We start from the raw sequence: 25,521 nt of genomic DNA, 5'->3' as shown, positions 1-25,521 counted from the left end.
GTGCAGGTAAATTTATTCTAAGAGCTGTCCTTATTACTTCACATGAATACCCTTTTTTTCCTCATTCTTCCCACCTAAAACCTCCTGGAATTACCCTGTCTAGGAAGAAGTGAGAAGCCAACAGCTGAAATGAACCACACTACCTGAATTCTGAGGCAGCAGAAGCTGACTGAGGGCAGGCAGTGGGGGAGTCCTGCAACCCCCAGATGGGGAACCTCACGAATTCCCTGCCCCTTGGGCTGCCTGTGTTTTGCAAGAACAGCATCTCCACCACGGGCAGTACTTTTTGTATCAGGAAATGCTATCATAAAATAAGTGGATTTCTCAACTGCAAAGCTTGAAGATTTCTGGCACACAGTCCTGACTCTACTGTAATAAATGAAAAGATTTCAATTTTCTGGCTATCATTCCTCCAGCTGACTGAGCCTGCTCCATTAACCAACTTTTTGGGTTAACCTGCACTGGTCTAGGAAGGAATAGGAAGAAGTATAGGAAGAGCTTCTGCACATGAGAGGAACAATCAGAGGAGGGGGGGAAAAAAAAATAAAAGCAAAGTCCAGATGCTCATTTCACATGCCCTGGGATCAACGGTGTGTGACTACAGTTTATGTAGGAAGGGCAAAATGGGATTCAGGTCTGGAAACACTTTCTAAGTTCAGGGGGTCCGAGGTGGGGAGAAGTTGGGGGAGGCCTGGCTCATCAGTGCTCTATGCCTGCCCACATGGCAGGTCAGAGATCTGTGCTACTGAGCAGAAATAAAAGCTCCCAAACTGCAAAGCCATAAAGGGAAAGGGGAGGGTGGGGGGGGAAAAAAAAAAGGAACACACACAATTCGCTTTTAAATGGGTGAATAAGGCCTCATTGTTATGAATCCCAGTTTACTTTTCCTGGTCAGGCACTTGAAATTTTATTTATGCTTAATAGACTGCATTTGGCATGTGTAAAGATGACAGAAGCGTGAATTATGAACGACCTTCGACCTATTCAGGAAGTTGTAATAATTGGAATAATAGCGAAACGCGCTCCCCGCGAGCTCGGCTGGGGCCACGCTCGGCCGCTGAGCCCGAGTGCTTTGAAGCACCCCAGCCATCCCCCTGCCCCTGCCAGCCCCACACTGCCCTGCCTGGACCCCCCTCTGCTCCCATCAGCATCCCCCAGAACCAGGAGGGGTTAATTGAAGTTAAGGTTTTGGGGGGAAAAGCAACAACTCAGTCACCGAGTGCGAGCGAAGGCAGGAACTGCCATGCATACATCTGTCATGCCCCAAAGAGGAGCTGTGTTCTGGGGCATCCAAATAAACCCTTTACTCCTGCCTCCAGCTTTGGGAAACACTGCACGTGCCCCAGAGCTGCCTGGGAAATTCAGGTTTCTTGGATGCCGCTCCAAGTCGATGCAGTTTGTCCTTTAACTCCCCAGGCCAGGCGCTGACCCCACAGCCCCCACCACAGGGGAGGCACCCAGGGATCCTGTCCTGCCCCACATGGTGCAAACAGGAGGACACACCCTGCTTGGGATGGTGGGATGGAACACAAGACCCCAAAAGTGGATTGCTCCCTGGTGAGCCCCACCAGCACCCACATCCAGCACTCACTGGACCGCATTCCATGGGGGAACCCACCCCAAGCAAGGCAGCCTCATCCCCCAGCTCCTTGGGGAATGTGCCCCAAGAGGCAGCGTGCATGCTGCCAACTGGCATCCACCTCCACACTGCTTCAGAGCAAGAGTGGAACTTGCTTGAAAAGTAAAACAAATTAAACGTCCAAAACCACTAATGAGTGTTATGGCCAAGGAGCTCCATCAAAATCAGGAATTATGCTCACCGTATAAATGAGAAGGATGAACAGACAGCTTCACAACAAGGTGTAATTAAGAGTTTCAAGGGAACAAACAAGAAAGAAAAAGGTCCAAATAGTAGAGCTTCAATTTTAGCTCCCGTGATGAACTACTTGTGCAGCTGGAGAGCTGTGTGATGAAACCTGAGCCAGGCTCTTTTTGCCATACTCAGGCAAATGATAAATTGAAACAAACTGGAGTTTTTTCAAGGGCCAAGGTAGAGGAGTCCTGCCTGAGAGCTGTACTGGGCCCAAAGAAAACTTCAGCAAAAATCCAGAGGCAAAACTCAGCAAGTCTCTGCATGCAAGGGGCTGTGGGGGCACAAGTGGGAGCCCAGTGGGGAGAAAGGACCCTCCCCTTCCCACTGCAGAGGGGGCAGGGGAGCACCACGGTGCCTCAGCACCAGGGCTGGGAATTCTTTCCTTCTTCATTTCCAAAATGCCCCAAAATCTCTATGCAGGAAGGACTGGAAGAAGGATGCTCCAGGAATCCCCATTTTTCCACCTTGTGAGGGAAAAGGTGCCTCCTGCTCCCCAAAACGAGAAGGGAACTGCAGGATACCTCTCTGTAGAGCACCCTTTTTGGCATCTTGGGGGGCTGCAGGCCACCTCCCTCCCCAGCACTACTCAGGTGTTCTTCCACTATCAGTGAGTTTTAGTTCTGTGAAAGCCTTGGTTCATCCAAGCTGCTCTGGTCCTGCAGAATCTCCTCCTTGGGAGCCACCACTGACAGCAGACCCCAACTTCTGTCATCCACCTCTTCTCCTCAGCTGACCCAACCAGTCAGTTGTCCTCTAACACCCATGAAACTCCATTAATGAAACACGCCAATATCAAGCAAGGTGCAGTCTTGTCCTGGCTCTGTGGTTGCTCATAATTTGTGCTTTAATGAGCAGACGAGTAAAACTTGACAGCCTTCAACACAAAAAATCCCCTATCCCTTTTATGAAACGTGAATGATCAACAACTTTGCAGAAATGGCCACAAGAAGTTGCTAGGTTTGGTTCTGAAGGGTTTATTTGAGGTGACATCAGGACAGTCCAATGCTGAGAGCAGTAACACCACCAGTGCATCAAATTCCAGATAACACAGGCAGTCATAAAGCCCAGGCAGGAATTTCACCCACAGCCTCAGCTCTAACTGCAGCAAGTGGAAAATCACCACTGAGCAGCTCTTCATTCCACCAGCCCCAAGCTAAAACATCCTTGCTCCACTGGAGACAGATTTTCAGTGGGAGCTGGATCAAGCTTTATTTGCTTAATAACCAACAACTCACAGGAAGATTCATGGCAGAATAGGGCCCTGTATGAGCTCAGCGTGTGCGTGCCCTCCTGACCCACAACAGCCAAAACCTTAATTTCACTCTCTGACAACAAAGCCTCAAAACTATTCCTTAAATACACAACTTTTGCAGGTGGCTGTGCAAGGAGCCCCTGCCCGCCACGGACGGGGGGCCACGGCCGTAAAACCTGAAACATGAAGCTGTGCCTGCAGATTAAAAAAGTTTGTAAAACGTGTAAGGTGGGATCAGATCTGGTGGAACCTACAGCAGTAGGTTCACTCCTGTAAGTTTATATCACTGACATCGGGCACGTTGTTAAGAGTGTGATACTACTGGTTTTGCTCCCTTTGCAGCGGCACGTACTTGAGTAGAAGGCAAGGAAACAAAACACACTCGCAAAAACCCACCAAAAACCTATTTCAGCACGCACAGCAATCTAAAACCTCAGTAAAGCGATCTTGAGTCACTCTAAGTTTTCCATGGATAAACCAAGGGGACTCTTCAGGAGCTGCTTTGTTGGGAGGAAAGAGATCTGGAAGCCCAGGGCAGTTTCACAGCCCTACGTGTCTGTATCACTGTCAGAACTCTGCAAGCAATAAGCAAGATAAAAACAATATTCAGGGGTTTTAACTTCGACAGCTACCGATAATCTTGCTAAAAATAAAAAAGTTTACAAAAAATGAATTTGTAGTTTGAAGGTGACTGTGATCCAGCCTGGAACGTGTGACAGCCCCTGTCATGCCACTGCTTAATTTGCAACTGCACTTTCATTAACATACATCTTTAAAATTAACACTTTTGTTGGGCTTACAGCACTGCCAGAAAGCCTAATAGAGCCAATCATTCTGAAGCCATTAAAAAGTTGAACTAATAGATATTTAACGATAACAGAGAGAAGTCGTGCAAGTTAGCAGAAACTGCTCTAGAATCCTAAACTGACTCTGAGCTGAAAAAACACATTCCAGGGCGAGAACAGTGACAAGACTCTGCAGCTCTGCACACACTGTAGCCTCTTTGGGGAAAAGAAGAAAACTGAGTGTCCTGTTTGTGGAATTTCATTATTGATAAACACCTAAAATTACCTGCGTTCAGGTCAGATTGGGTATGACAGGAGATAATAGTAAGTCAGCAAAAAGAAATCCTAGAGCGACTTCATTTGAAATTTAAAAAAAAAAAAAGTAAAAAAAATGCAGCTTTTAAGCCCTACTCCAGCTGCAATCAAATGAAACATGAGTTGCATCCAGCGTGCATGTTTTGACTGCATCCCACCATTATCGAGCTGTTCATCTCAGCAAAGCTCATTTATACAGTCATAAGAAAGAGCCCAGGCCTTTTGTAAAGTTGATCCTAAGTGATGAAACCTAACCTCAGCTGTGAGTCAGGGGGTGGGGTGGTATGTCTCTGAAAAAACCCTAAGAGAGAAAATGACAAAAAAAATGTTTTTCTTTCCCTCTTTTTGTTAAATACAGCAGGTAGAACATGGCAGAGAGACCAGATTACACACTGCCCTGAGTTCATCTCAATCCTGCCTCGAGCAGTCTGGGAACCATACCTGTCTGTCAGTCAAGCTTGAATTTAGTAGTATAAACTTGTGGGCAGCATGAGGCTGGGAGCGCTGGCAGGATCTTTTACCATCTCAGGTAGAGCCCAATGTTTGCTTGTGAATTTTACAGATGAGTTGAAGCAATTAGAGGTGAACAATTACTGCTGATGGAGTGTCTGTGGCTCAGGAGTGAGAGGTGTCTCCGCACTGGGGATGCTCCCCGTGCACCCAGGGCTGCTGAGGTGCTCTGTGTCCCTGGGGGAGGCAGGAGGAACTGGGGTGTCCCCCCATGCCTGCAGCCAGCCCTGGCTGTGGCTCCAGCTGAGCTGGGGTCTCCTGTACCAGCTGGGCTGCATCATCTCTGCCCTCCAGCTCCAACCACTGACACACATCCTCAGCTTCATCTTATTTTTATTTTCATTTTCCCTTTTTATTCCCTCCTTTTTCTTTTTTTTCCCCTTTTTTTTCCCGGGAGCTACCGAGGCTGAGTGACCCCAGGTAGCCCCACACAGTCTGTATGTGCACACTCAGCCCTGACTTGAATTTGTCACTCCTCGTACACGCACACGTTTGGCCATGTAACGTCCATTTCCCAGTTTGCCTTCCCATTATATTTTATATTACCTCTGGTGAGCTTGTGCCAGAAGAAAGCAGAAGGAGGAGCTGTTAGAAAGACTTTCTTGCTTTAAGATTCAAGAGCACATTTTTAGCATTAACTTTTTAGGCTCTGGTCATAAAACGTTGGAGTACGCGGATGATTTTGTGGGTAAATGTGCAGTGTTTCCAGAGGGCCAAATGAACAACAATCTCTTGCTGACAGCACCCAGATCACAACATGCTACTTGAAAGACAACCAAATCTTAATTTGCAAATCTCAGCAACAAAACGCTATAAAAATATGGAATTATGAACAGCACGATACTGTGCAAAATAAATAACAAGTCTCCAGTGAATGAAGGGAATTATTGGCAGCAGTACAGCCACCATTACCAAATGTCAGAAATGTAAACACTAAAGAAAGAGAAAGCTAAAAGTGCCATAACTTTCCTTCCAAAAACGTCAAAGCGCGGGTGCGTGTGTGCGTTGAGGGGGAGATGCTGATGGCTCAGCCTCGCCTGCACTTTCAGCTGCAGATCCCCAACACTGACCCAAAGACTGTGAGTGGCTTTGACCCATGCATGTGATCTCACTTCTGATCTGTCCTACCTACACCAGCTCCTGCTCAATGTAAAATACTTGAATTTGCTGTTTCAATTAATCTACATAGTTTCCTTTTCCTATCACTGTTCCATAAACGCTCTGCATGGAGAGAAATTGTCGTTTTTCAGCACAAAGCGTATTTCAGCTTGGAAAATGTAACTTGCTTTTACTAATAACCTTTATGGTTACTTTAGTTAAACCAGCTGCTGTATAAAAAAGAAATTATCTCTTGGTCCGCTGGCTCGTTCTAGGCTACATGTGCTCAGGGCTGAACTGCAAAAGTTGGAAATGAAAAAGATCTTTTCTCATAGTTTCTGAGAAAGTTATTTAACCCAGTTTTAATCAGCTATCTCGCATGAGTGAAATACGTAGCACTGGGCTGGAAATAGCAGGCTCCCTCACATTCATTTCCTATACGTAAAGAATTTGATTAGAAAGAATGATTTCTAATTGAAGCTTTGTGTCTGGTTGTGATTCTTCTTTCAATACTGTCAAGGCAATTAAATCAGCTAAAGATAATCTTTAACATTCACCTGATGCAGTTAATTAAGTGGTGAAAAATGAAACACAGATTAAATGAATCGAATCCTACGTTGCAGGTAGCGAAGTTTAAATTTGAAACAAGAATCCACAATCAGTTGTTGCTTTGCTGTTTTAGACATTTTACTTTAAAGAAGCAAAGCTTCCTCAGCCTAACTTCACCCATTAAAATATTTCATAATGGCCTGTGTTATCCACAGACAAAAGCAAACCCTGATTTAGGAAACACCTAATAACTCATCAGCATAATTGAAAACAAAATGCTTTACTGCTTTACTGCGTTCTTCCTCTGCCTATCCCAGCCTTTTCTCCAACACACAAGGATAAATAATGTTTCAGCCCAACAAAGAGTGGATTTAAATGCAATAAATGAAAAGAAAAAGAAAACCACCAAAGACCCTGATTCAGCACATAAGTACCACGAGTTCCAGCAAAGTGTATGGGAAGGCACAATAATATCCATGCACGTGTGCATTCAAATCCAGAGCCCCACACATGCAAGCACACTGGTAACATTGTCACTTTGGTGTCCTCCCCTCTTTCCATTAAATTCATCTTACAGCTTCTGACCAACTCCACGATTTAACACAGCAACCCTGGTGGACTGCAACAGGAGCCAGAAAATGCTCCTAATTCAAAATCAGAACATAATGGTTTTGTATCCCTTAGAAAACAGTCCTGAATTTTATCAGATATACGACCAAAAAAAATCATTTATGAATTGAACAACAATATGGAAAACAGAAAATTAGTATTTTCTACCACCCAAAATCAGAATTATTCCATTCTGCATTTCCATCTGTACCTTATCTTCTGCCATAACAGCAAACAGGCCAAAAGCTGTTGTGAATTGCTGTTATTTTTTTTCTCCATTGACACCTGAAAGTTCATTTAAAAAGTAAGTCCAGAAAGTGAACACCACGTACCTGATCACTTATTTGACATGCAACAAGGTTGTGCTGATTGTAGCATCCAGCAAACTTGATATATTTTAGCCAGTTTCCTACATCTGGTTGACTCGCATCTATGCAGAACTTCACATTGCAAAACTCATCCAAGATCTAAAAAGAAGAATATTAAAGAGTAAATATTTATGTGGCTGGCTGAGTATTCTAACCAAAAGATAAATCACAGGTTTCCAGATAAACAAGTGGATGACAATAATAATAATAATAATAATAATAATAATAATAATAATAATAATAATAATAATAATAATAATAATAATAATAATAATTTTATTAATAAATATGTTTCCCTGCTGAAGGTTTTTTTTTTTTGGAACTGTCAGAATACACACATAATAATAAAAAGACAATAAATGTTCTGAAAAATGTCTTGACAAATATTTACATGAAATCGAAATGTTGTCTAATTATTGCAATGAAAGACTATGTTAATTTAAGAGGCACCTGATTTTCTATGCATTCATCAATGCCTATGTGTGAAATTATTATTTTAACTAAATAGGATTCTATGACAGGAATATAACAAAAAATTATTAAAATAGATGGTGTTGCCTTCATTTGAGGTTTCTGTTTTGTTTCAGGATTTATGTTGATTGCAGCACTCATTTAGAATTTTCATATTTGTTGCTCTGAACAAAAATTTATCTGGTAGGCAGAGTTATTTATCTTGTTTTAATATTGCACTTCCCAAACAGTCCTGTGCAACACTTAAATCCCTCCCCTTAATCGAAGCAAATAACAGAACTCCTTATGTCAAAATAAAGAGAATAAATGAAAAACAATGTAAACACTCATGCAAACCATGGCAGTATTCAATACACACCAATAAATGGTTCCAATTACGCAGACAATAAACAAATATAATGAGACCGCTCGTGGACAAGCTAAAGACGATGTTCTATTCTAATATTATGACAAATTACTAATCATTACAGCGGACTGAATATCATTATTTCCAAGCTTCACCATCGGCCTATCCCAAACTTCCCACAGCCTCACAGGGAATTTAGCTGACTGCTAAATCGTAACTTCTTCGCCTTGGCACCGGCCGCAGCCACCCCACTTTAACAGCAAAATAAAGGAAACAACCTGAAACGCCCCAAACGAAAAGCGAAGGGCGAGGGCGGCTGTGCCCGCCGGGGAGCGCGTGGAGCCGCGGCCGGAGCCGGCGCTCCCCGGGAGCCCACGGAAGTCCGTGCCCGGAGCCTCGGCGGTGCCCGCACGGGACGCGCTGGCCCCGCGGGAGCTGCCCCGGTCACCCCCCGGGGCCGGGCCGGGCTGGGCTGGGCGTGCGGAGGGTGCGCGCAGCCCGCGGGGGCTGCCGAGCATCGCCCCGCCGCGCCCGGCTCTGCCCCCACCTCCCAAAGAGAAGGTGGAAAACCTCAGAGCCAGCCCGGAGCCCCCCCGAGCCCCCCGAGCCCCGCAGGCCCCCGAGCCCCGCACACCCCCGCGCCCCGCGGCCGCGCCGGGCGAGCTCGGTCCCCGCGGGCGCGCACGCTGCCCCGCCGTCCGCACCTCCGGCTGCTCTTGCCAAGGGGACCTTTAATTTTCCCTTTCAGAGAAACCCCCGAGGAGGGAAAGGGGGCTCACCCCGCACTCCCCGGCGTCTGGGGTCTGCCCCGGGGCCGGCGGCACCGACGGGGCAAAGCGGCCCCGTCCCGCGAGGCCGTGGCAGCGCCGCCGCCGCGCTCGCCGCTCTTACCTTGTGTCGCCGGGAGCCCGCGGGGACAGGGAGAGGGGAGAGGGACAAATATCCTTCAGGCGGCTGGAAGCAACATCTCGGCGTTAAAGGCGGGCGGAGGCCGCGGCCGTCGGGGTCCGGGGAGCGGCGGGCGCGGCGCGGGGCGCTCCACCATGTGCGGGGGGCGGCGGGGCCCGGGCGGCGGCTGCCGGCCCCGGAGGGCTCAGCGGCGGCGGGGCTCGGCGGGTTCCTGCCGGCTCGCCATCACCGTCCCCTTTCGGCCCCTCCTGGTCTTATCGGCTGGCTTTGGGGCGGTGTGTGCGAAAAAAGTTACCGGGGAAGGGGGAGGAAGGGGAAAAAAAAATCCAACAACCTAAACACCCAAAACCCACATAAGCTTCTTCAGGGAAATGAAGGGGGGAGAAATTAAAAAAAAAAAAAAAAAAAAAAGGAAAAAGAAAAACAACAACAAACCCCACCGCGCACCGCTCAACAAAACAAACTTCTTTCACTTCTCCGCCGGGGATGGGAGAAAAGTGAGTGCGCGTGGGAGGGCGGACGGGCGGGCGGCTCTCCCCCTCCCCACGCCCGCAGCCTGCCCGCGGCGCTGCTTCCCCGCCGCACCCCCGGGCAGCGCCCGGCCCGGCCCGGCCCGGCGCGGCCCTCTCCGCCCCCCCTCCCCGCCCACCCCGTCGGGCCGTGCCCTCCCGCCGCTCCCCTTTCGGGCACTGTCTCTTTAAAGCGGGGCAGCCCCGGCCGCTCCGGCCGCCTTTCCCCCCCTCCTCCCCGGCCCCCCCGTCCGGGGCGGCGGCGCTCCCGGCGCGCTTAAAGCGACAGCGGCCCCGCGGCCGGGGGTCACCGCCAGGTCGCGGAGGAGCGGCCCCGCCGCGGGGGCTCACCGGCGGCCCGCGGGGGCAGCCCCCGCCAGCCCCCCCCGGACGCATCCCCCGCCCGGGGCCGGCGGTGCGCTGTGCCTCGGGCCCTCGCCGCTCGCGTCTATTTATTGGCCGCCGCCGCTCGCCCCGGAGCCCGCAGCCCGGTGCCCGCAGTCCGGAGCCCGGTGCCCGGAGCTCGGTGCCCGGTGCCTGCAGCTCGGTGCCCGGAGCCCGCAGCCCGGAGCGCCGTCGCGGCCGCCCCGCAGCGGGAGCTGCGCCGCGCTTGCCCCGACGGCTGCTCCCGGCGCTCCGAGAGCCGGCGCGTTACCCGAATTGTTCCCGTCATCGCTTCACTCTGGTTATTAATAACGATTTTTAATGAAATGCAACTTCTTTTTTTTTATTATTATTTTTTTTTTTCTCCCCGGCCAATTTCGCGAAGATCCCGTTTGGTGCGGCGGGATCACCGCCCCGCTTGCCGCCGCTTCCTAAACGATTTTTTTTTTTTTTTTCCCTTTTATTTCTTTGGTAACGAATCCCATGAATGGAGCGGCGGGAGGCCGGGCTCTACCTGCCCGCTCCCTCCCAGGGGCAGCGCAGCCCCCCCGGCTCGGGGCTCTCCCGGCGCCGCAAACGGACCCGAAATCCAACCGCGCCTCAAAGCCGCAAACGTCCGCAAAGTTTGGAACAGCCCGGGCTCCCTACGGCGAGATCCTCCTATATGTGCTTTGGGAAGAGAGCAGGGGAAAAAGAAAAAATAAGAGGGCTGAGCTGTATGTTTTATTGCACCATCCAGAAGTGCCACCCACTTCTTTTTTTTTTTTTTTTTTTTTTTTTTTTTTAAGTGCAGATATATTTTTCAGACTAGAAGTGATTTTTTTCTTCCCTGGGGGGCCAAGAGGGGCCGGAGAAGGAGAGCGGAGGGGAGGGCGAGAAGCCGAGTGACAGGAGATGCTGATGGATTCGTCTCAGCGGCCCGTTATCTGTGACATTGACCTGTTAGCTCAGATAATGGCTATTGTCCGAGGGGAGAGAGACGGGGGAAAAAAAATCCGCAAGCAATGGTGGTAGGTAGGACAGGAAAGAAAAAAAAATAACAAAAAACAAAAACCAGAAAAAGAAAACAGAAAAAAAAAAAAAACCTTTGTCAATAACCTCAAAAAACGCGGTGGGAGATTCCCAGAGCGCCCGGGCCTGGGAACCGGCGCCCGCCCGGTGTGCGAGGCCGTGGGTTCCTGCCCTCCCTCCACTCCCCATTGTTGGAGATTTTTTTTTTTTCCTTCTTATTTTTTTTCTCCCTCTCTCTCTTCTCTCTCTTTTTTTTTTTTTCCCTGCTTTTTTTTTTTTTTTTTTTTTTTTTTTTTAATTTAGCCATAAATTGGCCCGGCTCGCGCTATGAGCTGTTCTATTTTCTCCCTGTCAGGATGAGGGATTTGCTTTATGATGCATTGTGTATTAAATACAAGTAATCTGGGAAACTGATTGCTCGAGCCCATCGGCCTGATCAGAGCCCCCGATCGGGAGCCGGAGCCCCCCTTCGCTCCCCCTCGGCCGTGCCACAAAGGGAGGAAACGCCGCTGGATAAACAAAAGCGGCTCCCGGTACCGGCGGAGCGGGGCCCGGGCCCGGCCCGCACCGGGGCCCGCCCGCCGCCGCTGGGTGGCGCTCTCCGCCGGGACACCGCGGGCCGCGCCCTCAGCGCCGGCGGGGCCGCCGCTCCCCTTTTCTGAGGGGAAAAACCCCTTTTTTTAACAGTTCCCCTGCATGCAGCGCTCCCAGCGGTTCGGCTGTAACCCAGCGCGGCCAGAGGAGACGGAGGAAGAAGAGGGGGAGGAAGGTTCATGCCCCCCAGCCGGAGGGGTTCGCGGGTAGGGGGTCAAGCCTGGCCCCGCCGCCGGTGGGGACCGCCAACATCCCGACCCGGGGATGTGGATACACACATCCACACGCGTATTTCTTCTTTAAAGCCAAAATCTTTTAAACGTCTCTTGCCACTTCTCCCGTCTTCCCTCGGACGGTTCGGTGAGCGCTTCAAGAGGCCCAAATATTTCCACAGGGTCCCGTTGGCAATTGTTTATTTAAAACAAGTCGCTCTATTAGTGGAGCAGTCAGGAGTTACTACTCCAGTCTGCTAGTAATTCCCACCAGGCTGTAAACTGATGCCTCTTTTAAGCCTTTAACTTCATGGTCGTCCCAGAAGTAAAAGTTCTTCTAATGGAGACCCTATGGGCATCGTGCATTCCAGCACATCATTAAAGCAAAGCAAAGCAGCTCGGCCACAGCCAGATGAAATAACGGCACTGTCCACGTTTAATGGGCTTCCTGGGGCCAAACACTGCCGAGGACAATGGGGGAAAATCAGACAAGTCACTGGTGATTTTTTAAATACCGTAAATGTTCATATTAGGCTTAATATTATCCTTTCGTTTCTAGACAAGCCACTTCACAACCACCTTTTTGAGAGGGGTTTAATGTTTTGTATCTCAAGGTGACTAAACACAGCGCTGAGCATCCTGGCTAACACTGTGATGAGTGTTTGAAGCACTGGGTGAGTGCATTAACGTAGAGAGAGAAAGGAAAAGGAAAAGCAAAGCGAAACAAATGCAGAAAACAACAGCTTTCTGACATATCCAAATGCTCCAGGACAGACCTGGCAAACAACAACAACGAAAGGTAACACAGTTTCTGCATGTCAATTCCTCCCACCCCGTGTTGTGGATATCAACTTGGAAAAAAAAAAAATAAAATAAAAACAGGTGAAAACACAAGTGTTGCTGCCGATTTCAGGGGGAAGAGCCCGATAATTTCCAGCCCTTGATGAAGGAGTGGGGAGCGCATCGCAGTGCTCCCCTGTCCCTGCTGCCCCTCCTGCCCTCACACGCTGCCTGGCTCATCCCTCCCAGCCAAAAGGCGGTTTCCAAGTGAGGGAGAAGGGAGAAAATTAAAGGTAAAAAAATGTAAATAAGAAATTTCCCTTGGTCTGGAAATGGGCCCAACTGAAAGCATGTTAATCTCCACCTCAGTAATTTGGTTCTCCTGGAGAAGACAGAAGCCCTGCTGCTGTGCCCTGCACTTCATAAATCACGTCTTTATGTGGACAAGGTCAGGGCACCTAACAGCTCAGACATGGGCCTTTGCAGTGGCTCGGAGGGCTCCGGCATGTTTATTCTCTCGCACAGATCTCTGAGGAGCAGTCCAGCACGCTTCTAATTACTTTTGATTATTTTCATTTGCTCGGGTCAGACTGGCTTTGCCGGCACTGCTGGAGGGTGGGTTTCCTCCCCCCAGCCCGGCTGTGGGATGCAGGGGGAGCAGTGCTGTGTCCTGCACCCCCTTCCCCAGGGCACTGCAGGCCTCCAGGGACCCCTGGGGCTCATCAGTCGAGGGGGTCCCCTTTTGGCAGCAAAGCCTGGAGCCTCCAGCTGAGCCAGGGACCCCCAGAGTTGCCCTCCACCCCCAGCACAGCCACAGCGACACATTTACCAGAGTGAAATGAGCGGTGTGCAGAAAAACACACATCCCCGCCCTCCCCCGAAAGTACCTACTGCCTTCGGGGGAAAAATAAACGACCCCGTATCCTTGCAAAAAAAGTTACAGTGGTGCATGTGCAGGCAATAAAAATGTTGAAGGACCTTCTGCGATGCCTGCGGGGCCGGAGCTGTGCTCGGGGAGCTGCGGAGCACACGCAGCCCCAGCCGCGCACAGGGCAGGGCGTGAGCTCTGCTCTCCCCGCTTGCCGAGCAGCCACAGCACAGCCCATCGGGAATGGGAAGGGACACGGGAATGTCCCTGGCTGTGGTGGGGTCCAGGTGCGGGTGAAGCCATCCCCGTGCTGCCACAAGCGCTGCTGCGCCCCCTCTTATAGTCTGTAGCAACACACAGCTACTACTCGCAGGAGCCAGCTACGCAAATACTGAGCAGAAAGGCTCTACTTTTTATCTCCCGTTAAAATGTGGGCTCTAAAATAGCGTGTTCCTTCATATCCCGATCTGAGCTTGACAGCCCAGCCCTGTATTCTCATCCTGGTGTGAGTGATCCCAGCAAACCAGTGCCCCCGTGTCCTGTACCCAAGTGTGCCAGCATCTCCATCACACTCCAAGGGTGCGGGTCGTGCTGGTGCCATCACAGCTGGTGGTACCCACAGTCCTCAGGCAGGGGCTGCCTGGTGGGAAGGAGTTTTCTGGCAGACACCGAGCCATGCCACTGGGTTTTGAGCCTGAAACTTTTTGGATATTTGGTGTGACTGCAAACCAGGAGAAGGGAAATTGCAGCAGATTTACCTACTTGATCAATCAGGAAGATGTAAAAATGTATCAGTGGCTGGTATCTGTCTGCCTGAGTGATTTTACTCCTGTCTTGGGGAGGAAATCCTGCAGACACCCTTTCTTGTGGCGGGACAAGATGTTTGCCTTACTGCAAACAAACCACGCTGCTCACAGCACACCCCAAATTTGATGCTGAGGGACGCAGTGCTGCTGGTTCACACCCCTGCTGTGAGCACACTCCTTGCAATGCTTTCCTTCTCCAAACCTTTCCCTATCTCTCTCTGCCAAGGCATGTGCTGTGGCTCTGGATGCTGAGGACTGTCGCTGTTTTCCTTTGGAGTGTTCATTACTTCCATTACAGAGGAGTCTGGAAGCCCTCAAATCCAGCCAGGGCCATTTTCACACTCGAGGTTACTGTACCCACAGGGTGAGACAGCCCCTGCTGGGTGAGTCTGGCACGAGTTTGGCTACAGTGAAAGTCTGGGGAGAAACGAACATTAGCCAGCTCGTCTTAGCACCTATGAGAGAGCCAGGGCAAGGCAAGGCAAGGCTGACTGATGTGGGTGTTTGCCTCCTGTCCACTCAGAGGCTGTGTTTTCCTGTGCTTTACCTTTTTCATGTTTTGAACAGAAGCCAAAATCCTGGAGAATCTGGGAAATTCCATTGGCGATGCCCTTGTTCTGCATTTCCCCATGTGCTGAGCAGCTTGGAGGGCTCTTTTCTTTCTTAACCACCCAGAGAGTAAAAGACTTTGAACACAGCCCTCCAAATCTTACCAACGTGACCAAAAAAGCACCCATTTGGGGTGATTTTTTATCACTCTCTCATTCATCCTTATTGAAATAAAACTGAATAAATCCCTCAGGTTTGTACCCACTCCTGCTTCCCATGATATGCTCATCTGGAGATGGAGCAGTGGGACCCATGAAGCCAACAGAGGGTCCGTGTGGGGTGGCCAGAGCTCCCACCCAATGTAGCTGCTGCTTCTCTGCCTGAAAACACAACTTCAAGCACAAGCTGCCCTAAAAATGGAAGATCCCTTAGAAATACTCCCTGAGAAGGCATCATATTCAGGACACAGGAAGCACAATATAAGGATTTTGCAGGCTTCTTTTGTATGTGCATAAGAATTCAACAAGGTTCAATTAACCTTCCATTTCTTCCATTTTTTTTTTTAATTTTCAAGCCTTCTCATCTGACAAATAATTTGAGGACCTCCTTTGGAAGACTCCTTCCAGTCCCAGAGCCCTCACAGCACGTGAAGAGTCACGCAAGGAGGTTATGTGGGAGCAAGTGCTGGGGAACCATTTGGGTTAAGGCACTATTCGTGATCTGAAAGCGGAATTTGCAAGCCAAAAGGATGAAGAAGAAAATACAGCAGCAGAGAAAATGCCAGGCCAAAGGAGACTGAAGGGGTTAAACATCAGAACTTTACACAACAAGAATTAATGTGATGCATAACAGGTAATTCTATTTTAATAATCAATTTTAGGAGTGACTGGCTATTTTCAAAGCATTCCTGTTGTAGCCAAAGTTTTAACTAGGCGTGCGAGAGTGGGCATAAACACCTGTGGACTTTATAAGAGTAAGAAGCAATTTATCACCCAATAAAAAGTCAAACACTCATGTTAAAATTTTCAGGTTTGCATTTGGTTTTTTAAGTGTCACATGTGTGGATGGTTCTGGGGGAAGCTCAGAAGAAGTGGATATACATCCTACACACAGAAACACACGTGCACACAACCAACACAACCAGCTCTACAGCAGGGAAGAAAACCTGCCTGAAAGCACCAATGCTACAGTTTCATCCCTCCTATGTTTTGTATTTGTGATCATTGACCAGAGTTGTCTAAAACCTAAACTAAATGGGCATTAAGTCAGTTGCCATACGAAATTATTGCCATTCGATTTTCAGATAAACCACAAAACTTGATGAACTAACATCGTTCCAGCTGAATTAACTCATCATCCCCGGGAAGAGCAGGCTGTGGAGGAAAGCGAGGGCTCTGATAGCAATGATTAATCCTCCTCCTCTTGCAAGGCACTTGCCTGCAAGTAGAGAGATGCCCAACTAAAGGAAGGCTGAAGATCCACAGTGCCTCCAAAACATCTTCCTTGCCAAACCCTGACAGTAGTGTTAAACGTTATTTACATGTGGGTAGGAGAGGGAGAATTTTTTCTTATGGGCTTGTAATGAAACTATAAATACACTATAATCCCCATCAACAGTTCAAGTCATGCTTGGTACATAAATCCAGGGACTGAAATTCAGGAATGTTAATTTATTCAGCTGGTGGAGGAACATACAAAGTTGATCCTTATCCCATATTCGGGCAATCTCCCTGGGATTAAGCTGTGAAGTGCCCAGGCAACAGTGCCCTGTGAGTGGCTCAGGCTCCCCAACAAGGGCGGGCAGAGCCCTTGGTGTCCCCTACCTTGGCTGTGCTCCGGGTCCTGAGCAGTAAATGCTTAACTGGCCCCGTGCTGCACTGCAGCCCACCTGGGCGTGCACGAGAAGTGCTGCTCCACATAAATTAGTCACACATGGGCAAAGGTGCCTGATGCATTTGGAAAAATCTTACCCCGAGAGCTACCTGGTTTGCTCTAAAAGATTTTGCTCATTGGGAAAATTCAGGGCAGGGAAGGAGGAGAATATATTTGATGCAGGTGTCCAAATAAACCTGTCCTGTAACCCATGGATCACAATGGGTTATTAATGAAATAGCTGTGAACATCAGCGTATCCTTGTGGCAGATTTCTTTCATAAATGAGTTGAACATTTTCCAATTTCAGGAAAGTGCTGCTACCTATAAACTTGGAGATTAAGGGCTTTTTCCCCTAAGACTCAGATCCCTCGGGGCACTTGTGTTCTGGCATGCATCCCTTATTTGCTGAAGAAATTTCAAACCTGGTAATTTAGCACCATACTGATAAAACAAAGGGAAAAAAAACAAAATCCCAGCAGTTGGGCATGCATGTGAAAGAGGAGAGAGGTGAGTGGTACAGCTTCAGGTTTGGTTTTTTTCCTGTTTTTTGGTTTTTTTTATCCACAAGTCATACTGCAGATTTTTTGTGAGATTCATAGAGAAAACATTCCCAAGATACAACATATAAGATGCATATCAATCCACAAGCTGAGTTTTGCAGAAGCAAAATGACCTGCAGAATTTGAAGGAGATTGGAGGCTGGTTTATAACCATTTTTTTCCATATAATTTATTTAAGCCTAAGATGTTGGGCTAAATTTGCCACTAGCAGAATTATGAGTATTAGTATTATTAGCATTACAGCAGCACCTAGAGGCCCCAGTGGAAACTGGGACCCTTTGTGGGTAGAAAAATAATAAACATGAGACTGTCCTGAAATCTTACAGTTGGCATGGATGGGATAAAAAGTGTGCCAGATGGGAAGATTACCATTTTATTTTTACAGATGGAATACAGCGTTCTGCTCATGGAGAAAATCAGTGGCAGATTCTCATGCAATATTTTCACATAATTTTTATTCATTGAGAAGTTATTTTTTATTCTTTTTCTTTGACTGCAATGAACAGAAACTCCTTTCTGCCTGCTGGTGCTTGCCGCTTCTCATGGATAAATAGTGGGAGTCTGCTTGGTCACTGCCAGTTAAAACAGGTCTGCATGCTTTAATATGGCTCATCTGTAGCAGAAATTCTACTTTATCTCCCCTTTTTTAGCTAGGAAAATATTTTAGCCTTGGAAATGAGCAGTTGATGCGTTGGAACAGATCTTTAAACATAAGCACATTGTGCTGATTGGTGCCATAAATGAAAGCTCCTCCTATAGAAGCAGTTTTGGGGAGGATACATCAAACTCTGCCTTTGACTTTTGTGGCAGAAATGTGAAATGGAGTTCATGATGTCAAGTCTTATTGCTAGGAGTCCCCCAGCAATCATGCAAGTGCTGAGCATAAGATGGATCATGATCCCCACCAGGCAGAGGGGGAGAAAATGCCCCAATGACTCCACTGTGTGCTCCTAAACCTCACTAAGTGGCTGCAAAAAGCAGCAGGGAATGGCCATGTGCTCTCTTGCAATTTTTTGGGTCCATAGTGGCAAAATGAGGCAATGTGTTAAGAACAGATGTCTTTCCACCAGGAAGGATTTCAGAGGCAGTATGATCTGTCTTGCTGAGAATCCAGTATAGTAAATACAGCACTAAAGATAATTTCTTTCCTTACGCTGCCCTGTGCTAGAATCCTTACATTGCTCAAAGCAGGAGGTCCACTGGGTTAAGGAGCTGTTGCAGGATATTTTGGCTGAGGAAGGTGGTCATCTTTGTGGGCTTCTCAAGGAGTCAGAGTGAGATAAGGGCTGTCACATATTCCCCAGGGAAACACCAGCAGCTCCAAGTCCTGAACACAGCACTGACATGAGAGCATTGGTTCCCTTGGGGCTGAACTGGTGGCCACAAGTGTTGATCTACCCCAGGCAGAATTCTATTTCCACACAAGATTCCTGTCACTCCTGGGGTCAGACAGGACACTCAGACCAGACCTGGGCTATCTCAGAGCTGTAGATGGAGGAGCTGCTCCAGCTTCAAACAAAAGTCAGTCCTGGATTCTCCCACTGCCTTCAGCTCCAGAGGGCTGGAGCACAGTATTTTAGTGCTATATTTGTGAGCCCTCCAGAAATAAGAGTGATCTAGAAGCTGTCCTGCCAGACACTGTGAGCAGAAGCTCAAGCCAGTTGTGTGTTGCACAAAGGACGTCTGTCAGCTTGGGTGATAAAGAATATCTGTCACTATATGAATGACCACAATTTTCCCTAGAGCTTGTGGTGTATTTAAAAGTGCTATAAAAAATGCAAGTGGGAGTTATGAGTGCTCACTAACACTTCAGAATTATTTAATTGTTTAATTCTCTAAATTAATCCATGGATTTTGTCTCAAATGGAAAACAGTAGGTTTAGATCGAGGTTGCTGTGGACTGGGAAATACTTCTATGGAAAGAAGAAACTGAATTGGTTTGAATGATTTATAAAATGTGAGGGTTTCATTCCAAAATATCATTTATATGCCCAGAAATCTACGCAGCAAATCTAATCCAGCAAAGGAAAATGAACATTCTCAATCCATGAATAAAGATGGGAAGTAATTCTGCAGCAGATTCAGCCTGTGCCTGCCCATGTATGACAAGTAACTGATCTGAAGCCCTTTTACACATCTGTTAGGTTGGTATTTACCCTGAATTTAGGAGACAAAATGTGGGGACAAAGAACATGACAATAACCTTGAAGAAAGCAATAATAATGCTTTCTTTATAATAATAATGACAGCGACTCCCCACACTGAGTTAAGCACAACCTTCCTTCCACTGATGGGAAAGAAGGAGGAAGGTCAATGCCAGAGGCAAAGACTGACCAAAACCCCCAAAACTCCAGTAAATCCTTTTGCTTTTGATAGAGTGCACCTCCACCAGTTTAAGGGGTACAAAAAGCATAATATATAAATGGGGTTTATATGAACAGGATACAACAAAGACCCTGTTGACCTGATTTCCCAGTCAGCCACACAAAGAGTGTGGCTACCACGGGTGATGTTGTTCCAGGTGATTCATTGCAACTCCAGTCAGTAGCCAACTGTCCAGCAGACACATCTGAAGTGCAGTGACCTTGGCTTGTGTGAGCAAGGCCAGTAGTAAAAGCAAATAGAAGTTAAAATGAAAGATGTATATTTTTAGAAGAATTTGTAGTGTTTGGACTCCAGCTTTAGATGGCTCAAGAGTATTTTGTAAGCCAAAAATCTGTTCTTTGCTTCTGGTTTGTTGATTAAATATACTTGTTACCAAGAACTTCAAGCAGGAAAAAATTTAAAAGAGACTTCAGCTAAGATATTGTCAGCTTCAGCTGCAGCACTGAACAACTAAAACATAATAGCTCTTCAGATCTCAAGTTATTTCCACTGACTGCCGTATAATCAGCATGTTAAATCTGGGCACCTCTTCAGGCACAGTTATTTGTGTGATATATACAGATCGATACCTATTGATTTTATAATTTTGATTCATCTCTATGCAGTGATTCGGTTTCACATCATCTTATTTATCAAGCTTTTCTCCATGCTTTTGCTTCCAAGCTTCCTGACACTTCCAGGCCACTCGAGGAGGATCCCACCACAGCCCCTGCACCCAGTGTCAGCAGGCATGCGCCTGGTTGCATTCCACGGAATTTTGTGTGCAAAGAGCTGACACAGGGTACCCAGGGCTGTTAATGCATGAAGATAAAGTTCATAAACCTCCTTTACAAATGTCATAGCCCCACTTCCCCCGCTGGAGCTGCTCCACAACTTTCCCTGAAGGCTTTCCCACCCCAAAGGACTGAGTATAGCCTCGTGTTTCTTACCCAGTGGCCATGCCTTCAGACTTCCCTTTGTGCTGGCTTATGAAGACATGAGGGGGATAAAACTTTGCACTAAATATTAAAATTTGTTTTTTTTACCCCTGGAGCTCTTTTGGACCCGTGCTGGCACCTGAAGCCCATCCCTGCTGCAGCTGCTCCTGTGGACACAGCAACAGACTGAGCAGAGGAGCTGGCACGAAAAGCCCGGCGGTGACTGATTAACAGCGACCTGCTTGACACACTGGAGGAAACCAACCCCATTGCTGCCACTGACAGGGCATCAGGGAAATCCTGTTAACCTCACTGCATTGCATACATGCGAATGCCAGCAGATTAACCAGCGTCAGCGACGCCGCCGTTCCTCTCACACCAGCCCGCATCACAACAAATTATGTCCGGACACGCAAGAGATGCCCCAAATAGACTAAATCATGATTTAGCAACTCATGTCTGCCCAAACTCCAGCCCAGTGGGGTAACCCAGGTCTCCAGCGGTGTGTCTGCTGCTGGCAGCCCTTTCTCAGCACCGCGGCGGCCGGCGGTGACAGGATGTGAGGAAAATGTGGTTAAAAACCATCCGCTGAAATTCATGTGGTGAATGAATTTAAGGCAGACAGGAGAAACTTCTTTATGTTGAAAATGTTCAACAGAAAGAACTGAGCTGTGTTCCAGTGCAACGGTTTCCAAATGTTCTTGTGGAAGGTGCTGAAGGCAGTTGGGATGTACTGTGTCCATGAAATGGGAGTTATTAGGGTGGATGCCTTTGGAAGGGAAACAGAAAGGACTGATGAGGACTAAACATTTCAGGGGGGCTCACACACTCCAGCAAGACAGAAGCATGGGCTAATTACAAAATAAGACCTATCACCATGCAAAAATAAATGACTTCAGAAATAGCTTTAGATATCATGTTAAAAGCACCTTTGGGAACAAAAAGATGCTATGCTAAAAACAGGAGATCTAAAGAGCTGTTATTACACATCCATTATGTTTTCTGAGCTGTCGCATTTACTTTTTGAAGTTCTGTACACATGATACAGCAAGGCAAAACATTTTATGTACCGTAAGAAATTTGAAACAATGTTTAATGTTCAGAAGATAAAGTTAACAAAACTACACTTCAGTGGCTTTTTTATTTCTCTATTTTACGACCCTTCAAGAACTTAAGAGTAAAAGGAAACAAGAAGGAAGGATAAGCAACCATACGCTCCTGCTTGCTTTTTTCTACATTGCTGATCAGAGCCCAAGGCAGAAATCATAATAAAAAATGTCTTCTTTTTAATGTCTAAATAGGAGCTGTTGAAACACTGATGGTACGAAGTGTTTCGGGATGGAAAGCATTTGTTCCTCTTGCAGCTATCAACAGTCATATGTTACATGATTTTCCGATTTTTCTCCCTGAAATTACAGAAGCCCATCACGTCTTCACGACCATTTGGAACAGTTTTTCTGCCGTTTCTGCTTTTTCTAAAACCAAAACCAGCTACAATTGTGACTCGCAAGAACTATTTCCACAAGCACCAGGCAATTCAGATTATTGACATTTTCTCTGTTCCTTCTAAATATCCTTGGTTACATCTTGATGACATCAATAGTGATAAGTACTGAATTTATTGGGTAGTGGCCCCCCTCACAAACTTTCATCCTGCTGGATGCTAAAATGCTCCTGATGCAGCTGCTGTGATCATTGATGTTGTAGCACACACAAAATTCACTTCCTAACCCAAGCACCCACTTCAAATTCAAGTTGCTCATTTCCCTTGGAAGCAGAAGGCAACCACAAACAAAAAAAAAGAAAAAAAAAAAAAAAAAAAGGAAAAGGAGTGAATGTGATGGGAGATTGATGCGAGTTTTAGAGCATGGTGTAGTTCACTAATTTATTGGCTTAATGAAGGAAAAATTGACATCTGAGTGGCATGAGCTACACCAAACACTGCATCCTGCCAAACCTACATTAGATGGAAACAGGTGCTTAGTTTAAACTGTCAAAATCTTCCTCAGTAGAACATCTATGCTACTTGTTAATAGAAGGTCTGGTAGAAAGTGAGGGATTGTTTCTGCTGGTTTCAGGAGGAAGATGCAAGGGAAATAGCAAGAATACCAGCAAAGTTTTATAAAATGTATTTCACAACAAATCTAGAATGATATCTTGAATTCTATTAAAAAAATCCTAGAGCTTAAAGACTACATTCAAATATATTTTAAACATTTCTTAACATGTTTTTATGACGTCTGTTTTTTCTCTCAATGACAGACTTTTCTTTCTTTAAACTAGAACTTTCAATGAGCTGTCTTCTATTACAACCTTGCAGATTTACTATCTGTGATTCAGAGGTAAGTCTGAGCAAATCAGAAGGGATTTTAAGGGCTAGACTATGTACCTGCAATCCAAGTTCATGTGGTCAAATTCATTCCTGATATAACTTCACTGAGCATTCTGGTGCTTTTTTACTAGGGGACAATTTGCACTTGGATGGATTTATTCCTGGCATGAATTTCATTGTTCAAATACAACTACTCAGGGTGACACCCTTTGACTAAAATCAAATGTATGGGGAAAAAAGATGGGTGAGTGACTCGGGAGCAGCCTGATGGTGTTTTGAAGCATGATATCCATGCAGGATAGATCTACAGCACCTCCTTAGCTGCTTTTGTGTCTTTCTGATTATGGTAAAGGCTACAGTAAGTTGGAAGGTGCCTATGGCAGAGCAGCAGGATGCTGCTCCACTCCCCTGTGTTTAAGACCAAGAGTGTGATGGCAAAAACAGAGAAAAAGACCTGCTTCTTCAGGACATAATTCATGATCCTCAGCCATCTTCCTCTCATTTCACTGGAAAAAAATATTTCAAACACTTCTACAGTGCTCATGTCACTCATGACTGAACAAGTGAACAGCCTGGGGATGGAGCAGGAACCAGTGAAGTGGGAGAACCACAGCCCACCAGGACCTCACTGATGGTGGGATGAGGTCAGTGATTGCCTTGGCATTTCAGGTGAACATGGAGTGAATGTATGAGCCTTTAAGGAAAGGTCTTTAATGACCCACCAGCTGTCTGAAACTCCCCAAATCTGAAAGGACAACTCCATACATCTAACCATTCCGTGGGTTCAACCCCGACCTGGGGAAAGTGTCACCTCCTGAATCACAGGGGATGCTTCCAGTAACATCAATATTTTCCATGGAGGTACCCCAGCCAAGCCTGCCTTGTCCCAGCCCTGCTTGGAAGGTCTTCCAGGGCTGTAGCAAAGGTGGTATGGCTGGAGACCAAGTCAAGGCATTATTTTATTTTGTTTTGGTTAGCAGAGTTGATATTTGGTCAAAGGCTCCTAGCTGTGAAACGATGAGGAGCTGCCAATTTCTAAGCTAAATGTTGTACATTCATATCCTGCTACCACTAACTCCATTACGATTAGTCAGGAATGAACTTAGAAGGTTCAGAAATAACGTTTGGATAAACATCCCCAAATTTTGGATGCTTATCTGAGCCTGACCCAAACCCCCTGAGTATGCAGAACTGAGCTGAAAATCTGGCAAGAATGTTAATTTCCTCACTTTTCATTTTTCTCTTGAAGGCTATATTTGCAGTTTAAGATATTTCCCTTAATTGGAATTAGCATAATACATTATTTCCCTATGGTGAGAACAGCTTTTCTGTAGTTACTCTGCCTGTTTGGATTTTGCCCAAGGAAGTACAAAAGGGGATGAAAGTGAACATGAAAATCCAAAGTAAATAACTGAACCAAAGTCTTTAAACCCCACAAATGGGTAGATTCTGCTTAAGGCTTCCCCCAAAATAAATGACTTAGTTGAACCCTAAAATGATGCTCTTCCTTTTTAATGGTGCCTCTGTACTGGTGCCAACCATATCCCTGTCACATGTGTTTGGTAGAAATTAATAATCAATAATGATTTATGCTTTGGGGGATTCTGTGCCCTTTCTTTTCTGGGGGATATCACTTCTTCAGATAGACTCTGATTTATTTAATTCCATTAATTATCAACACCTGCAAAAATCTTGTGCCATGTATGATGAGTCTTTGGAGAGCTTGGAGTTACAATCAGTAAGTATCTTACCTTGCAAAATTTCCAAGCTACAAGATGCCAACTCCACGTGTATACTGAATTCTGTGATATTTTCTGTGCACATGTGGTGTTTAAGCAACCAGTGGAGCCTTCAGATGAGAGGAACTTCACATCCAGGTTGCACATGGGAGGCCCAATCTGCTGTTGGGAAGACCCAGCCTATGCAGGTGTGAATCCAGCTGTTAGACCTGACCTGACTGCAGACCTCGGGGTGAAGGCTCTAAAATGAAAACCCTGCAAAGAGCCAAAGTGGGATTCTTTTCAAATTAACCTCTTTGCAAATCAGCTGGCGATGCGAGGTGCATTGGGAAGGACACGAGTGACCTCAGACCCTTTCCCAACGCGGGGCTGGGAAGGTCATGTCGGCACCCAGCTGCTCACCCTTCCTCCTGCCACTCTTCCCAAGCAGAACTAATTACAGCAGCAGCCTGTGCTCTGTGGAGGGATCAGCACAGCACATGGATACATCCACGCACATCCACAGACCCGAATGTTTGCTCACATTTGATAACGAGCAAAACAAATAAAAATGAGTACTGACATGAATGCCTGTTACCCAACGCTCCCAGAGAAGAAAAGCAAGGCCAAGTGCTATTCCATAAGCAGTACTCAAAACTGTTCCTCTCCAAGCTCAAATCCAGAACACAGCATCGAGAGCAGCTCGAGCACCAAGACAGAAAGGCAGGCTGGTGTTTCCCAGCTCCCTGCTCCTTATCAGGGAGATCTGGGCACGCTGCCGGGCAGTGACTGAGGGCAGTGCCACTCCTCCCTGCCAGCCGGGATGGGGCCGCTTGGGAAAGGAGAAAATGTCATCCAGCCTGAACACAAAAGGGCAAGATGGTATCTCACTGCTGCTGTGGTGAAGTCATGTACTAGGAAAAACATATTTAGCTGT

General features: G+C 46.9%; 1 protein-coding gene across 7 annotated transcripts in view; it reads right to left on the bottom strand.

The window, feature by feature from the left end:
* The window catches only part of MECOM (MDS1 and EVI1 complex locus), a 329,863-nt gene that overhangs the window by 40,116 nt on the left and 264,226 nt on the right, over window positions 1-25,521 (bottom strand). For 6 of the 7 annotated variants that reach the window (XM_058843671.1, XM_058843672.1, XM_058843673.1 and 3 more), the window contains exon 3: window positions 7,324-7,458. In XM_058843671.1, the coding sequence (XP_058699654.1) occupies window positions 7,324-7,458 (135 nt within the window). Of the gene's footprint in view, window positions 1-7,323; window positions 7,459-9,067; window positions 9,307-25,521 lie in introns of those variants that run through there. The other variant, XM_058843675.1, reaches the window with a different exon arrangement.

This window comes from Poecile atricapillus, chromosome 8 (assembly GCF_030490865.1).
Source record: "Poecile atricapillus isolate bPoeAtr1 chromosome 8, bPoeAtr1.hap1, whole genome shotgun sequence".
Lineage (NCBI taxonomy): Eukaryota > Metazoa > Chordata > Aves > Passeriformes > Paridae > Poecile > Poecile atricapillus.
This window is presented reverse-complemented; position numbering and strand designations above follow the sequence as displayed.